This window comes from Oncorhynchus mykiss, chromosome 5 (assembly GCF_057628025.1).
Source record: "Oncorhynchus mykiss isolate SJ-2025 chromosome 5, ASM5762802v1, whole genome shotgun sequence".
Lineage (NCBI taxonomy): Eukaryota > Metazoa > Chordata > Actinopteri > Salmoniformes > Salmonidae > Oncorhynchus > Oncorhynchus mykiss.
In genome coordinates, this window is record NC_143026.1 from 75,660,465 (window position 1) to 75,678,381 (window position 17,917).

Below are 17,917 nucleotides of genomic sequence, written 5' to 3' on the forward strand. Positions count from 1 at the left end.
CCAATAAGTGAAATTTCCACCCTGCTAGTGTGGCCCCGGTCAACTGTAAGTGCTGAGGCACGTAAAAATTGTCTGTCCTTGGTTGTAACTCTCACTACCGAGTTCCAAACTGCCTCTGGAAGCAACATCAGCACCATCATTTTTAATCGCTCCAGCCAGTGGTGGTAAGGTGGTAAAAGGAGGAGAAGTGGGTAAAAGGAGGAGAAGTGGATTATGGAGGAGAAGAGGGTAAAAGGAGGAGAAGAGGGTAAAAGGAGGAGAAGAGGATTATGGAGAAGAGGGTAAAAGGAGGAGAAGAGGGTAAAAGGAGGAGAAGAGGGTAAAAGGAGGAGAAGTGGATTATGGAGGAGAAGAGGGTAAAAGGAGGAGAAGAGGGTAAAAGGAGGAGAAGAGGGTAAAAGGAGGAGAAGAGGGTAAAAGGAGGAGAAGTGGATTATGGAGAAGAAGAGGGTAAAAGGAGGAGAAGAGGACAAAGGGAGAATGAGTAGCTGGTGAGGGGGTTGACAACTCTTTGAAAATACAAATACAAAGAACATGACTAACAAAATCTTTGAAAAGCCCAGTCCCTCAGTTAATAGTCTTTTTATTGAACAGAGGAAAGGGAAATCCAAGAAGTACTCATACTGTGGTTCTTATTGAAGAATATCACCAGTAATGTGCACTTTCAGTTTACAAACAATTCATTAGAATTGCGAGTTATCTAGTGCCTGGATCTCCCTTTATCATCTACTCTTATCAAACTAAGCTATAACAGTACGTCTCCATCTCTAGGCACTACACCAGAGTCCAACCGGAGTCTTATTATAGATTGATAAGACCACATTGAGTGCATTGACAGAGCTCTTGAGAGAGATGCGTTTAGACAGGTAGCCCAATTCTGATTTTCTTTTCAATAATTGGTCTGAGCAAGAGCTGATTTGATTGGTCAAAAGACCAATTTGTGGAAAAATGATCAGAATTGGGCTGCCTGTTTAAAGTTAGTATAACGGTGTGTGCAGAACAATCATTTGAAGATTAGCACACACATTTCTCTTCTCATCATTACCCATTTCAAATTCTTCAAACAGTACTGGCTAGTGTCCTCTTCATCTACCATGGTTCTGTTAAGCCTGTAATGAACAAAACCTCAATGTGACTGACTGTGACTCATCGATTGTGTCTCATCGATTGTGTTACTATTGTGTGATTAGTTGGTTATGTGATTGACTGACTGATTGGTTTATTGTAAAGCAGCATCATATTTCTAAACAGGGTTTGTTTTTAAGTAACTACTCTCTCTTAGTGCTTTAGCTCCTAGGTTTAAAAAAATATATTTCCTATATATTTTATCAGTCTTTTATACATAATGTATATATCAAATCAAATCAAATGTATTTATTTAGCCCTTCGTACATCAGCTGATATCTCAAAGTGCTGTACAGAAACCCAGCCTAAAACCCCAAACAGCAAGCAATGCAGGTGTAGAAGCACGGTGACTAGGAAAAACTCCCTAGAAAGGCCAAAACCTAGGAAGAAACCTAGAGAGGAACCAGGCTATGTGGGGTGGCCAGTCCTCTTCTGGCTGTGCCGGGTGGAGATTATAACAAAACATGGTCAAGATGTTCAAATGTTCATAAATGACCAGCATATATACACTTGTATCTTAGCAGAGAAAATAGTGTTCTGTTACAGTTCTTTTCCAGTTTTGCAAGTCATTAGAGACTCCAGTTTGGCACATATTACTAATCATCGACTTCACCAGTTATACTAACAGAAGGAGATAGGCAGTTATGCACTCTCTCACACATGACATAAAATGCTGACTCACATAATAAGGAGAGGGCACAGAAACACACACATAACTGCCTATCTCCTAACCCAAATCATCTCTATTTCACACTTAGCGAGATGCATTTGAGTCGGTATACTTCCAGTATCACAGTGAATTCGAGTGCCACAGGACAGTGAGCAGCATTGCTTCTTCATATACCTCTATATGGACCTTTGATATGGTTATAGTCTACAGTACATGGTCCTAACCGTACGGGATGGTAAACCAGCTGTCTCTATGATCCACTGGTCACCTTAACACTAAACACAACTTGTCAGTGTCTGCCAGGCACAGCTTCTGAGTAAAGAACATTGGTTCCAAGTCAAGTACCTAACAATGGGGGGGGGGGGGGGGGGGGGGGGGGGGGCAACTATGCAAAATAACAAGGTGTTACAAGAACACATGTAAAGACACCAATATTTCAACATAGGAAGAAGAATAAACAGGTACGTTTTGTCATCATACCAACATTATGTTGACCGCTGCCCCATAACGCACCTAGCAAAATAGTTCCACTTCCTTTGATCATCTCACACAGATACACACTACCGACTGGGAGGAGACTAGCTGGTAGCAAAGCATACTAACATTTAATATCAACATATATATTTTCTTCAAAGGGAAGTCGGCATCTTATCAGCTCACTTGACCTCCTATTGCACCAATCTCACTGTGAGAAACACTCCTTTTCATGATACCTGACAACTGTGGATTATGTGGTTCTTTCGACAGGGTCCAGCTATCCACATACTTCAAAGTAAAGCTACTAAAGACGTTGTCAACCCCATAGAGCGCTGTATGTATATTACCTACACCAGTGTTTCCCAACTCCGGTCCTCCAGTACCCCCAACAGTACATATTTTAATTGTAGCCCCGGACAAGCACACCTGATTCAACTTGTCAACTAATCATCAAGGCCTCAATGAGTTCAATCAGGAATATTTGTCCAGGGATACAACAAAAATGTGTACCATTGGGTGGTACTCGAGGACCGGAGTTGGGAAACACTGACCTACCAGACTCAGTGAGGGGGAGATGTTACATACAAAACAAGACAAGATTGAGTCTGGATGGGTCAAGCCCTGAGGCACAATCTCCTCCACCTACCAGCACAGTCAACATTATAACATTAGACATAAATAAGAGCAATAAATAGTGTTTTACAAAACAGGGATTAGACAGAAACCAAACTAGTCTAGAGACTAGTAGAGATGTAGTTTGTGTCAGTGAGTGACTATGTTCTAGAGTGGGGGCTGGATCACAACATGGTTATAACTTGGGAGAGGAGCATTAGGGCCTGGGCCAGTCTCGATGTTAGGGGACGGGAGCAGCAGACAGAGAGCTACATGCATCCTGGTCTTCTGTAGAACTACCATATCTCAGCATTGCAATGAATAGGTTTGGATTGGTCACAACTCAAGTTGAATCTACACCAGCTCAAACAGTGAACACCGAAACATGCAGTTCAGCGACACTAGATGCATAGACCCTCTTTCAACTAGTTTATATCTCTCCCTAAAACTTCCATTCCATCCCAGCTCTAGCCATTCCCCAGGTAGAATACATCTATGGGCTGGACATTGTAAATATAAGGTCACGGGATAACCCTACTAAAAGTATTTATGAACTTATGACATTGCGTGAAAATAGACATACTATACAGATATACAAATATTACAATCTTCTTTCCCATAGCAGTCTGTACCTGTACCAGTCTAGCCAGCTCTGTATGCCAGGCAGACCCAGGAAGAGTGACCCATGGTGGGTCTTCAGACCTCCAGACCTGGCCCCATGCGGAGACAAACGGGCATCACACACCAGCCCGTTGTAGCTTCTTTATGTTTCCTGCTCCTTGTTGTTGTGACTGTTTGTTTTTTGTTGTTGTTGTTCTAAAGTGCTGTCCAGATGCTGAAGGACAAAAGGCAGTTTATACAGTCTTCCCAGCATGCTGAATGCAGGGAGGGAGAGCATGGGGTTATGGGAAATGAAGTCCAGGCAGACCAGGGAAGGCAGTGAGACAGGGAATGGCGTTGGCACATGACTCAGAGAGGGGTCAGGGTCAGAGTTCCAATCATTCTCTCTCTCTGGCTGGGTGTTTATTCCAGTTACTCCCTGGACTGATAGAAGAGGATCTATCCAGACTCTGAGTTCTTGGAGATGTCTGACGTCAACCCATAGAACTCTTTGATGGCCTGGGCATCGATTTTCTGAGTAAACCAGAGAGTGAGACAACAAATGATGAAACATTCTGTTTGAGCTATATAAACAGGTCTGATGGCCAACAAACATCGGTAATTGACAGTTAATTAACATAAACACATTTAGCATCTCCTGGCTTCCACACAGCCTACAAGCCACTGATGCAGACCTTTGGAACATCTACATTTTAAAAGTCTAATACATCCATGTAATATAGCCTACACCTTCACAATAAATCATTATTTATTTTAGATAGGTCTAAAGAAACTTGATATGAAGAAAATGTATTTTATTTCAGAATAATATAATAGCATACATTGTCCTTATGTTAGGTCCTGATCTGGCTATGCCGTATGGCTGTGGGCTACACTAGTTCATTTTGCAGACAAGATTTGCTTAGAACTTCGTGGCATTATTTTATAGTATGACGAATACAAATGAACCAAGCTGAATAAAATAGAAAGAATATTTTCTCCAAATGATTTGAGGGAGTGAGCACATGTGGCTATTCTGTGTTGAGCGGAAAACAAAGAAATGATTTGTTCTTAATTTAGAGTTATTAATGGAACATTAGTTGTTCTACAAACGTTGGGCTATATGTTTGGATTTTTAATACATTTGTAAAGCTGCATGATGCGACTCTTTTGATGATTTGAAAAAGGCATGAGCTCTGGCATGAGCTCCGCTTTGTTTTTTTGCGCAGGCTGTACACACTTCATCAGTCTCTCATATACAAGCACTTGACAAGCACTTGATAATGCCTAAGATTTCCTGGCGGCATCCTCTTTGTGTGGCAGTAATGCCCCCTAAAACAATCCATGCCTTTTGCAGCCAGTGGCCATTGCACCCTTGGGCTAAATATAATAATTATAATTCCCATCTCCCGGAGTGCTGCGTGCTCCGAAGCACCTCTCACTCACATGGCTCTCCATCACGTGATCGGGTCTTTCTCACAGGCTACAAGTGAAGACAGACACATCAGGGACGCAACTGCGCGTATACTTTTCCAATTCATATTGAAGATATTGGAAGATCTGTCCTCATTTACTTTTCGTCAGCCAACAAGATGAGTTGGCCTAACGAACAGCAAAAGCACTAGCCTCTGTCAATCTACTATCCTCCATAGTACAAAAGTAGAACTATTTTATTCTGTGCGAGAAATAAATAATCCAAACATAGTCTGGGACAGTTGTGTGATGCAATAGATCCCAAATGAATATACCCACTAGCATAAAAAAAGTTTTTATGCAATGAGGCTGACGTAACAGATGTAAACGTTTAGCTTAAAATGTTGATACTCTATTAGGCTATTTCTTCACATTATAAGCGCAGCAATGCGCACATGGCAGTAGGCTATAAGTGCAAACCTTCCATGAGAGGGAAAACACCATTTTCAAAATTGACCACAAATGTGATTATGCATGTAATGCTTTTATTATAAATGTGCATTTTTATGGTGAAAATTATCTTCCCCAAACTTGAAACGCTGCTTTTGTATGCCAGTTAGGCTCTACACCCGTTGTAAACAGGATTAATGTGCTTAATTTTAATAAGTTATTTGGCCACTTTAGTTGTGATACCAACCATATCAAAACATATAGGCCTATGGGTTAGTCTACATGAGGTGTGCGACAATGATACGAAAAAGTCACACAAAAAAAGGCATTGTTTCTTGTGGACATCATTCACAAGTGATAGGCTAATATTGTCATTCATCAGACTATTCTTAATTTAATTTTGTCTTCACATATACTAAATAATATGTGTGAAATTTGTTTTGATTTAGGGGAAGGAAAAAAATAAATGTTGTCTATGCACTTAAAAAGCGAATGGAGGACGCTTTTCCCGTGGTTAATTTTCATGCCAGCCAAGTAGGCTAGACTCCTGCTGTAAAGATAAGCAATGTGCTTAATATTTTTTTTTTAAATAATAAATATAGTAGGCCTATCCTATAGAAAGCTGATGGGGTCCTCCTCTTTTTAATAGAGGCCATCGCTCTCGTTTTCTCACGCAATTGCATAGCCTATAGAAATGTTGAGCAACATGAACTCATGGGCTCTCATGAAGTGTTTGATTAGATTTTCAACTACATTTACATTGATGTCAGAGTGATTAGAGGGACAATAAAGTGCTGAGTACCAGGCAGTTAGCAAGTTTGGTAGGCTACTAATGACCATCAGCAGCAGCATCAGAGCTTGGAGAAGCCTAATTACCGTGACTAAACGGTCACATGGAATTTGACTGCCTTCATGACTGCCGGTGTGGCGGTAATACAGTCACCATAACAACCCTAACTGAGACACACACCTCCACGATGTCATCATCAAACAACAGCCAGAAGCCATGACTCTTCACTATGATGTAGGGTCCACTGAGGAAGAAAGAAGGGGAAGGACTGATATGAGAATAATATGGTGTCTATAGGTACAGTACATTTCAGTTTGGATACAATGTCGTGTGTGTGTGTGTGTGTGTGTCCTACCTGCCACAGTGGACAACCACAGCGACCAGGTCGTACATGCAGTCGAGGTTGACAGAGTCTCCAGAGGTGTTGAAGAGGCGGAGCTCCAGAGGGAAGACAACACGATAGGACAGTTTGGTGTATCGGTGCAGCTGCTCCATGTTCTTAAATCGCTTCAGGTGCAGGGCCAGGATCATAGGCAGCTTCTTCACACACATCCTATAAGGACACACAGAGGAGTTATACACAGACTGACACACACAGACCGACAGACACACAGCTAAACAGTGTGTACAGACCTTTTCTGGGCCTCCTGCTTGCTGCAGCATGTCTCACAGTAGTATTTGTATTCACTGCACAAGGTCTCTGTGTTACTGAAGTCCCTAGGGAACACCACACACACAGAGGGGACTGCGTCAGTCAGGCTGATACACAGAGTAGAGGATGCTCTATCTACAGCAGGGTTGGCAAGTGTACAATAGTTCTAGTTGAGAAAGGTAACAGGTACAGTGCCTTCAGAAAGTGTTCACACCACTTGACTTTTTCCACATACAGTGGGGCAAAACAGTATTCAGTCAGCCACCAATTGTGCAAGTTCTCCCACTTAAAAAGATGAGAGGCCTGTAATTTTCCTCATAGGTACACTTCAACTATGACAGAGAAAATGAGGTAAAAAAATCCAGAAAATCACATTGTAGGATTTTTAATGAATTTATTTGCAAATTATGGTGGAAAATAGGTATTTGGTCAATAACAAAAGTTTATCTCAATACTTTGTTATATACCCTTTGTTGGCAACGACAGAGGTCAAACGTTTTCTGTAAGTCTTCACAAGGTTTTCACACACTGTTGCTGGTATTTGGGCCCATTCCTCCATGCAGATCTCCTCTAGAGCAGTGATGTTTTGTTTTCTAATAATTGCTCCCACAGTTGATTTCTTTTAACCAAGCTGCTTACCTATCGCAGATTCAGTCTTCCCAGCCTGGTGCAGGTCTACAATTTTGTTTCTGGTGTCCTTTGACAGCTCTTTGGTCTTGGCCATAGTGGACTTTGGAGTGTGACTGTTTGAGGTTGTGGACAGGTGTCTTTTATACTGATAACAATTCAGACAGGTGCCATTAATACAGGTAACGAGTGGAGGACAGAGGAGCCTCTTAAAGAAGAAGTTACAGGTCTGTGAAAGCCAGAAATCTTGCTTGTTTGTAGGTGACCAAATACTTATTTTCCACCATAATTTGCAAATAAATTAATTAAAAATCCTACAATGTGATTTTCTGGAAGAAAAAAATTCAAATTTTGTCTGTCATAGTTGAAGTGTACCTATGATGAAAGTTACAGGCCTGTCTCATCTTTTTAAGTGGGAGAACTTGCACAATTGGTGGCTGATTAAATACTTTATTTATATAATACTGTATTAAATACTTAAATACTTTTTTACTTGCCCCACTGTATGTTGTGTTGCAGCCTGAATTTAAAATGGATTAAGTAGAGATTTTTGTCACTGGCCTTCACACAATAGCCCATAATGTCAAAGTGAAATTATGTTTTTCACATTTTTTACAAATTAATAAAAAATGAAAAGCTGAAATGTCTTGAGTGAATAAGTATTCAACCCCTTTGTTATGGAAAGCCTAACTAAGTACAGGAGTAAAAATGTGCCTAACAAGTCACTCAATAAGTTGCATGGACTCTGTGCAATAATAGTGTTTAACATGATTTTTGAATGACTACCTCATCTCTGTACCCCACACATTCAGATCATTGTAAGGTCCATCAATGGAGCAGTGAATTTCAAACACAGACTCAACCACAAAGACCAGGGAGGTTGTCCAATGCCTCACAAAGAAAGGCAAATATTGGTAGATGAGTCAAAATAAATAAAAGCAGAAATTGAATATCCCTTTCAGCATGGTGAAGTTATTACACTTTCGATGGTGTATCAATATATCCAATCAGTACAACGATACAGGCGTCCTTCCTAACTCAGTTGCCAGAGAGGACGGAAACCGCTCAGGGATTTCACCATGAGGCCAATAGTGACTTTAAAACAGTTAACGAGTTTAACAGCTGTGATAGGAGAAAACTGAGGATGGGTCAACAACATTGTTTGTTACTTCTAGGTTTGACTACTGCAATGCTCTACTTTCCGGCTACCCGGATAAAGCACTAAATAAACTTCAGTTAGTGCTAAATACGGCTGCTAGAATCCTGACTAGAACCAAAAAATTTGATCATATTACTCCAGTGCTAGCCTCCCTACACTGGCTTCCTGTTAAGGCAAGGGCTGATTTCAAGGTTTTACTGCTAACCTACAAAGCATTGCATGGGCTTGCTCCTACCTATATCTCTCTGATTTGGTCCTGCCGTACATACCTACACAAGACGCAGGCCTCCTAATTGTCCCTAGAATTTCTAAGCAAACAGCTGGAGGCAGGGCTTTCTCCTATAGAGCTCCATTTTTATGAAATGGTCTGCCTACCCATGTGAGAGACGCAGACTCGGTTTCAACCTTTAAGTCTTTACTGAAGACTCATCTCTTCAGTGGGTCATATGATTGAGTGTAGTCTGGCCCAGGAGAGTGAAGGTGAACGGAAAGGCTCTGGAGCAACGAACCGCCCTTGCTGTCTCTGCCTGGCCGGTTTCCCTCTTTCCACTGGGATTCTCTGCCTCTAACCCTATTACAGGGTCAGAGTCACTGGCTTACTGGTGCTCTTTCATGCCGTCCCTAGGAGGGTTGCGTCACTTGAGTGGGTTGAGTCACTGATGTGATCTTCCTGTCTGGGTTGGCGCCCCCCCTTGGGTTGTGCCATGGCGGAGATCTTTGTGGTCTATACTCGACCTTGTCTCAGGATGGTAAGTTTGTGGTTGAAGAAATCCCTCTAGTGGTATGGGGGCCGTGCTTTGGCAAAGTGGGTGGGGTTATATCCTTCCTGTTTGGCCCTGTCTGGGGGTATCATCGGATGGGGCCACAGTGTCTCCTGACCCCTCCTGTCTCAGCCTCCAGTATTTATGCTGTAGTAGTTTATATGTCGGGGGGGCTAGAGTCAGTTTGTTATATCTGGAGTACTTCTCCTGTCTTATCCGGTTTCCTGTGTGAACTTAAGTGTGCTCTCTCTAATTCTCTCTTTCTCTCTCGGAAGACCTAAGCCCTAGGACCATGCCTCAGGACTACCTGGCATGATGACTTTATGAACATTTGAACATCTTGGCCATGTTCTGTTATAATCTCCACCCGGCACAGCCAGAAGAGGACTATCCACCCCTCATAGCCTGGTTCCTCTATAGGTTTCTTCCTAGGTTTTGGCCTTTCTAGGGAGTTTTTCCTGGCCACTGTGCTTCTACACCTGCATTGCTTGCTGTTTGGGGTTTTAGGCTGGGTTTCTGTACAGCACTTTGAGATATCAGCTGATGTACGAAGGGCTATATAAATACATTTGATTTGATTTGATTGTAGTTACTCCATAATACTAACATAAATGACAGCGTGAAAAGAAGGAAGCCTGTACAGAATACAAATATTCCAAAACACGCATCCTGTTTGCAACAAGGCACTTAAGTAATACTGCTAAAAATGTGGCAAAGCAATTCACTTTTTGTCCTGAATACAAAGTGTTATGTTTGGCGAATCAAATACAACACAATACTGAGGACCACTCTCCATATTTTCAAGCAAAGTGTTGGCTGCATCATGTTATGGGTATGCTTGTAATCGTTACCGACAGGCGAGTTTTTCAGGATAAAAATAAACTGAAATAGCTAAGCACAGGCAAAATCCTTGAGGAAAACCTGGTTCAATCTGCTCACTGGGAGATGAATTCACCTTTCAGCAGAACAATAACCTAAAACACAAATCTAGACTGCACTTGCTTACCAAGAAGCCAGTGAATGTTCCTGAGTGGCCGAGTTACAGTTTTGACTGAAATTTGCTTGAAAATCTATGGCAAGACATGAAAAATGATTGTATAGCTATGATCAACACAACCAATTTCACAGAGCTTGAAGAATTCTGAAAATAATAATGGGCAAATATTATACAATCCAGGTGTGCAAAGCTCTTAGAGACTTACCCAGAAAGACTCACAGCTGTAATCACAGCCAACGTTGATTCTAACATGTATTGACACACACAGGGGGTTGAATACTTATGTAATCAAGATACACGGAGTGGACAAACCATTAGGAACACCTTCCTAATATTGACTTGCACCCCCTTTTGTCCTCAGAACAGCCTCAATTCGTCGGGGCATGGACTAGCAGGTGTTGAAAGCGTTCCACAGGGATGCTGGCCCATGTCGACTCCAATGCTTCTCACAGTTGTGTCAAGTTGGCTGGATGTCCCTTGGGTGGTGGACCATTCTTGATACACACGGGAAACTGTTGAGCGTAAAATACTAAGCGGCAATGCCGTTCTAGACACACTCAAACCGGTGCGCCTGGGACCTACTACCATAACCCGTTCAAAGGCACTCAAATATTTTGCCATTCACCCTCTGACAGATACACTATCCATGTCTTCTTCTTCTTATTATTATTCTGTGGATTTTTATCGCAGTTGGCAACCAACTTTAAGATGGATTATTGCCAACAACTGAACTGGAGTGTGGACCAGAGACAGTGAAGGTCTAAATCCTACCCAATATTCTTGTGTCCCTAAGGAAACTAAATAGATAATGAAATACTACATCCCCTGAAGATTTCCCCAGCAGTTCACTTAATCTTGGTTCTTCAACCCCATTACTCCTCAAATCGAATAACAATCGCTTCTTTTACCTCCCATATTTCTGCCACTGAAATAGAGCGTGTTCCACTGTCTCCATCTCCTCCTGATGATGATCACACCTCCCAGTTGGATGTTTCCCCACCACTTTCAATGTACTATTGAGCCTTGTGTGTCCCAGTCTCAGCCTTGTGACTACACTTTCCTCCCTTCTCTCTCAGCCTGATGACCTCCCTGCCCCCACCTTTTCCTGAATCGTATACAGGTGTCTTCCTTTTGCCAGCAGCATACCACCCTGCATCCCACTGCTGGCTTGCTTCTGAAGCTAAGCAGGGTTAGTCCTGGATGGGAGATCAACTGCTGCTGGAAGTGGTGTTAGGGGGCCAGTAGGAAGCACCCTTTCCTTTGGTCTAAAAAATAAATATCCCAATGCCCCAGGGCAGTGATTGGGGACATTGCCCTGTTTAGGGTGCCATCTTTCGGATGGGATGTTAAACGGGTGTCCTGACTTTATGTGGTCACTAAAGATCCCATGGCACTGGGTGATAACCCTGGTGTCCTGGCTAAATTCCCAATCTGGCCCTCATACGGTCACCTAACCATCCCCAGCTTACAATTGGCTTATTCATCCCCCCCTCCTCTTCCCTGTAACTATTACCCAGGTCGTTGCTGTAAATGAGAATGTGTTCTCAGCTAAATTACCTGGTAAAATAAGGTTTACCAAAAAAATCCCTTCCTTTTCCACAACTCTTGCCATTTGTTTTTAACCACTATTTTCATCAACCCCATGGCTTCTGCTTTACTAATTGACATTTCCAACATTAGGGTGTTCAAGAGCCTGCTTGGCAATAACATCCACCTCCTCATTCCCCTCTACTCCCACATGAGCTGGTACCCAGAAGAGCACCACAAATACACCCCATCTGTCTCACCCTATACAAGCACAGCAAAACCTCATACAATACATCCTGTCTACCATGATATACAAAATCATTTGAGCTCATCAGTGCTGCACAGGAGTCAAGAGCAGATGACTACCCTGTCTGGTCTCACCTCCTCCACCCACTCTGCAGCCAGGAGTATGGCCATCAACTCCATTGTGTAAACAGATAAATGATCTGTTGCTCTTTTTGTCACTGCCACCTTAAAGTCAGGAACACTAAAAGCTGTCCTCCCTGTTTAATGTCCCTTAGACACATCTGTGAATATATTCAAGAAAGCATAGTACAGTGTTCCTAAAATGTTCACTTACAACTGAATCTACTCCTTCCTCAACATCTTTTACCCTCTCAAGCAACCCTAGATCTATCACTGGCTGAGGGAGACACCAAGGTGGGATAGTAGGAATAACCAGAGAGGGGCTAAACTCCCTCCCAAACAACATCTCTATCGCCATGCCATTGCCGATCCACCCAAAACTTGTATTCAGATTTAGTTCATGTTCCCAGCACTCTAGTAGTACCTTTTTAGTAGGATGTGTAACCATGTGTCCTTTTAGATTTACCCAATATGTCATGGTCAGCTGAAGTCGCATCTCCCAACTCTACGTGCATTCCTGCCACCCGGGAGGCTGTGAGGGCCCACAACATATTCTTAGGACTTGGACAATCCACGTCTCAATTGTCTCAAGGCTTAAAAATTATTCTTTAACCTGTCTCCTCCCCTTCATCTACACTGATTGCAGTGGATTTAACAGGTGACATTAATAAGAGATCATTGCTTTAACCTGGTCATTCTGTCATGGACTAATCAGGTGTTCCTAATATTTTGTATCCTCCCAGTGTGTATTAGTGTTACATTTTTTATATATATTTTTACAAATGTTTGAATTTTTCTTCCATTGACATTTGAGTATTTTGTGAGATCGTTTCCAAAAAATGACAATTAAATCAATTTTAACCTCACCTTGTAACACAACAAACGGGTTGTGAATACGGGTTGTGAATACTTTCCTAAGGCACTGTAAATATGACCTGTTATTGATGTATTCTGCTCTACATCCACAGAAAGATCCAGAAAGTCCTCATATTTGCTGCTGACCTGCCACATACACAGAGACAGGGAGAGACAGACAGAGAGATGAGATGAATTGATGCTGCCCTGCTCCGAGACACACGCTGGTACACGAGATGAGAGAGCAGGTCTCTTTGATGCGTTGTGATAGGGTTGTAAGGATGTATCAGTGAGAAGCTGAGTGCCTGTAGCGTGATGAAGACGACTGTTAGGGGCCAATCTCTGCCTTCCTCCCTCCTGTCTTCTGCTCTGAGAGTGGCATAATGGGAGCCCGGTGACACAGCGTGGAGGATCTCTGTCAGAGCTCAGCTCACAATCTCCTCATCTCCTCCTTCATTACAGACAGAGCTAATCCCTCTGTGGGACGCAGGGAGTGAGGACAGAGAAAACACTCACAGGGACTCACAGGAACAGATGGATTGGTAGGGTACTGACAAAGCATTACCAACACTGCTGAGGAAGGGTCTTGGGGGTTGAGTAAAAAAGCAAGACACACATTTTTGTGGACTGTAAGGAAAGTGAATCAATAAAGTATTCTTACATACGTGTTTATGTCTCACATGACTTGGTGGAATTAGGACCACTATCAGAGAACATAAAACCCACTACCACAGAAACAACGGCCCGGATGGACTCACCGTCTCACAGTTGAGGCAGCGCGTCTCATTGGTCAACGTGCCCTGGAAGATGGCATGCACCCAGGTGGGCTCCGTGGTCTTGTTCTCGAGCTCGGTCTTCGTGGTGATGGCCGTTCCGTTGTTCTTGAGGCGTCCGTTCTGCTTCTCCTGCTTCTTCTCCTCCAGCAGGATGTTTGCCACCGTGTTCAGCTTCTTCTCCTCCAGCAGGATGTCTGCCACCGTGTTCAGCTTCTTCTCCTCCAGCAGGATGTCTGCCACGTGTTCAACTTCTTCTCCTCCAGCAGGATGTCTGCCACTGTGTTCAGCTTCTTCTCCTCCAGCAGGATGTTTGCCACTGTGTTCAGCTTCTTCTCCTCCAGCATGATGTCTGCCACTGTGTTCAGCTTCTTCTCCTCCAGCAGGATGTTTGCCACTGTGTTCAGCTTCTTCTCCTCCAGCAGGATGTCTGCCACTGTGTTCAGCTTCTTCTCCTCCAGCAGGATGTCTGCCACTGTGTTCAGCTTCTTCTCCTCCAGCAGGATGTCTGCCACTGTGTTCAGCTTCTTCTCCTCCAGCAGGATGTTTGCCACTGTGTTCAGCTTCTTCTCCTCCAGCATGATGTCTGCCACTGTGTTCAGCTTCTTCTCCTCCAGCAGGATGTCTGCCACTGTGTTCAGCTTCTTCTCCTCCAGCAGGATGTCTGCCACTGTGTTCAGCAGGTAGTTGAGGAACTCATGGGCGTCCTGCTGCATGTAGTTATCAAACAGGTCTGTAGGGGGAGACACAGGACAGGGGCTGTTAGGGCAACACTTGGAGGGTCTGTGTGAAGAGGTGGTCAGTCAGTCGACAGTCGTGTTCAAGGTGAATCAGGGCACATTGATGCACATGGACACACATAAATCAGATACGTGTGTGAAAAGTGAAAGTGGAGAGAGAGAATGTGAAAGAGAGAAGGCAGCTGACCAGTCCCTAGTCCACACAGAGATGTTCATTGTTCATTCATAGAGAGTGCTTCCTGGAGTCAGACTACTGAGAACAATCTGCCTCTATTCCAGTTCCATGCTCTGAATGACCTTACCGCCACCACAACATGCACCTGCCCTTCACCCGACAGTGACAACCACCTGACAAAAACACTTCTACTGCCCCTCTAGCCCTATCCCTACCCTCAGATCAAAACATGCCTATCTGAGCTGAAAACTTGATTCAAGGCAACTGGTCTCAGCAGTCTTGACTTACTACCAACACCAATCATATGGCAGGTTTAAGCTATATAACATGTTAGCTATGATGGTATACCACCATAGTCCCCTCTCCCAGTCAGTCCAGGGCAGACAGTGATTGTATTTAGGTTTGGTGTAGTCTGTCTCACCATTCTCCTTGCGCAGGCGTGAGATGAACTTCTTGGGCGGGATGACTCCCACCTTTTTCTTCTGGGTGGCGATGCTGTGGAAGAGGTCTGCCAGACACGTGAGCAGGTTCTCCTTCTTCTGCTGGGCCTTGTAGGCCAGCACGTTCTCCCGGAAGGGCCGGCAGAAGTACAGGGCCTGAAGCACCGAGTTACAGTAACAAGTGTTCCCAAACTGAGGGTCCACCCAGAAAGAGAGAGGGATGAGATTCTTATGAGTGTGTTTGAGGAACGGTAAACTTAAGATTGTAAACATGGAGGAAAGATGCAAGCAGCACTGTGTCTACACAAGGAGAGATGCTTTGTGTTCTTACTAGGGATGCACAATTCCAGGAACTTTCAACAAATTCCATGGTTTTCCAGAAATCCTGGTTTGAGGATTCCGGATTTCCTGCTTATTCCCTTCCGATTCCGGGAATCCTCCAACCGGGATTTCAGGAAAAACAGGGAAGTTAATGAAAGTTCCAGGAATTTTGCAAACCTAGTTCTTAGACCTAAAAATTATATAAGAGCCAGATAGATTAATGAATATAAAGCAGCCACACTCTGCTTTGAGTATCAACATTCTCCATCTGAAGGGTTGGCAAACAAACTAGTTGGTAACAGAAGCTCCTCAAAGATGATTTTTTTTGCTAACTGAAATAAAATAGCAGTGAAACAGACAAAACAACCTGCTTGTAATACAAAGTGCCAACACTAATCACCTGTCCAATGGGAAACATAACTCAGTAGTGACCTAGTGGACAGCTTGTTCTAAAAAGGACGCCAGTGTATATAATGATCATCCAGAAGGTGACCAAGTGAATGACACTTACGTTGACCAATCCAAAGTAGTGTTCGTTGATTGGGAACTGCTCCGGACCAATGTCTTTCTCTAGAGCAGAGGCATTGGTGCCCTAAGGGAGACCAGAGAGATAACACAAGCTCTAATGTGCACTGTCAAACATCCTTATTATGCATGAAATAGGCTACACATCATCATCTGGAGTGTCCCACTCACACGTGTCTGTTCCATCTCCTGGAAGTCATCTTGGCAACTATATAGCATGGAACTGACAAACCAAAACCTCTTTATAGAGACATGCTGCACATGTCTATGTTTCACATAATAGTCTAACCTTCGCTTCAGATAAATGCCTAGATTATTTCTGACATTGACTGGCAGTCGACTCCAGCTTTTTATGGCTTTCATAAAGCTTGCAGTTTCCCATCACAAACCTTGCTTATTCATACTACTGGAAGTCAGGAATCCTTTGGTTTCATCGTCTGAGAAACTTAGTACCAACCTCTTAACTTGGGGGGGGGGTAAGTAGACCTATTACAATGTAAAGATTCAAGAGCATTTAACATTCTCAGAGTGGAGAGACAGGCCACTTATCTCCTGACAGAGCCCATTGACTAACCAGAGCTCAGAGAAGTTCCAGATGAAGCCGTGGCTTTGTTGAGAGACTTCTGCTAAAGTTGCTTTAGTCTTTAAATCACTGTCATTCTCTCAGTCAAAGCAGAACAGAATACTTTGCTTTGTTGTCTCTGATATTAGTTTTGACTGAGTTCTCAAGCTTCACTTTCTCATACACGTTCGCGCGCGCGCGCGCACACACACACACACATATACACACACACACACACACACACACACACACACACACACACACACACACACACACACACACACACACACACACAGCTGAGCCTGTGCTCATATCCCCAAAGATACATTAAGTGTTTTATCAAACTAGACAACATACACTTGCTTGTCTCATCTAAATAATACTGTTCAACCAAAGCATACAAACATTAGTACAAAGGAGAAAAACAACAAAGACCAGATGATAACAATATAGGTCCCTTCATCACTAATCAAATGCTCTGTATCACAATAACACTCCTGACCTTTAAAACTTGACACTTTCCTCAAGTGTTTAATCTTTGCCAGATTCAATAAACACATTCCATTTTGTGGTGGTGATGTTAGTAAAAAAAGTTAACACTTTACATTATTGTCCTTATTAATGTGTATTCATGCAGTGTAACAACTAGGAGTATTATAATTACTTGTTACATTGTACTTAGGCCTAATTACACCGTTTTAAGGGCACACGAATGTAAAGTGTGATATAGGGACCTTCTAGATCACGTGTCAAACTCATTCCAAGGGAGGGCAGATTGTCTGGGGGTTTTGCTCCACCCTTGTACTTGATTGACGATTCATTCAAGATAGAGCTACATTTCCGAAATGTTGGACCCTTCCGCACCCTTTGCATCCCCGTCAAGCAAGGACCGGTGGATTGATTCCTACAGCCGATCAGCTCGAGCCCCCAGGAGCAATTCGACCATGACCCTCTCTCATCGTCATTACACAAGGTTCCCAACAGTGACTGCAGCAGGCAATATAGCGCTTTGGCTCCTTACCATATTACAAATGGAGGCGATATTTCTGACAGTTATTTAGTTTACAGGTTCCCCCTCACCGTCATATTTATAAAATAAAAATGTTTCAATGCAGGACGATACTGAGAAAAGATTAAGTTCATTCGCAGCCGCAGCTAGAGGCCAGACTTCAACCCCACTCCCCAGGCGTAAAAAACAGACTACTTCGTATAATTGATCTAAAATAACAGATGAGTGAGTAGTAAACACACGAAGTTGCGTCAGGTTGATAACAACGGATTACAAACACTGGGCTGTAAT

General features: G+C 43.1%; 1 protein-coding gene and 1 long non-coding RNA gene across 2 annotated transcripts; both read right to left on the bottom strand.

Annotated features, from left to right (window-relative positions):
• Positions 1-567: 567 nt before the first annotated feature.
• LOC149983579 (uncharacterized) lies at positions 568-6,384 on the bottom strand. Its single transcript, XR_016496317.1, has 2 exons — positions 6,318-6,384; positions 568-4,018 (listed from the first exon to the last, which is right to left on the bottom strand). It is a non-coding gene; the product is annotated as an uncharacterized LOC149983579 (long non-coding RNA).
• A 97-nt stretch (positions 6,385-6,481) lies between these two features.
• On the bottom strand, positions 6,482-17,703 carry LOC110523002 (ubiquitin carboxyl-terminal hydrolase 46). Its single transcript, XM_090236703.1, has 7 exons — positions 17,698-17,703; positions 16,042-16,122; positions 15,191-15,401; positions 14,069-14,587; positions 13,840-14,036; positions 6,771-6,955; positions 6,482-6,690 (listed from the first exon to the last, which is right to left on the bottom strand). Exons 1-7 carry the CDS (start codon positions 17,701-17,703, stop codon positions 6,489-6,491), a joined length of 1,401 nt encoding a protein of 466 aa, XP_090092829.1. The 3' UTR covers positions 6,482-6,488.
• Positions 17,704-17,917: the final 214 nt, after the last annotated feature.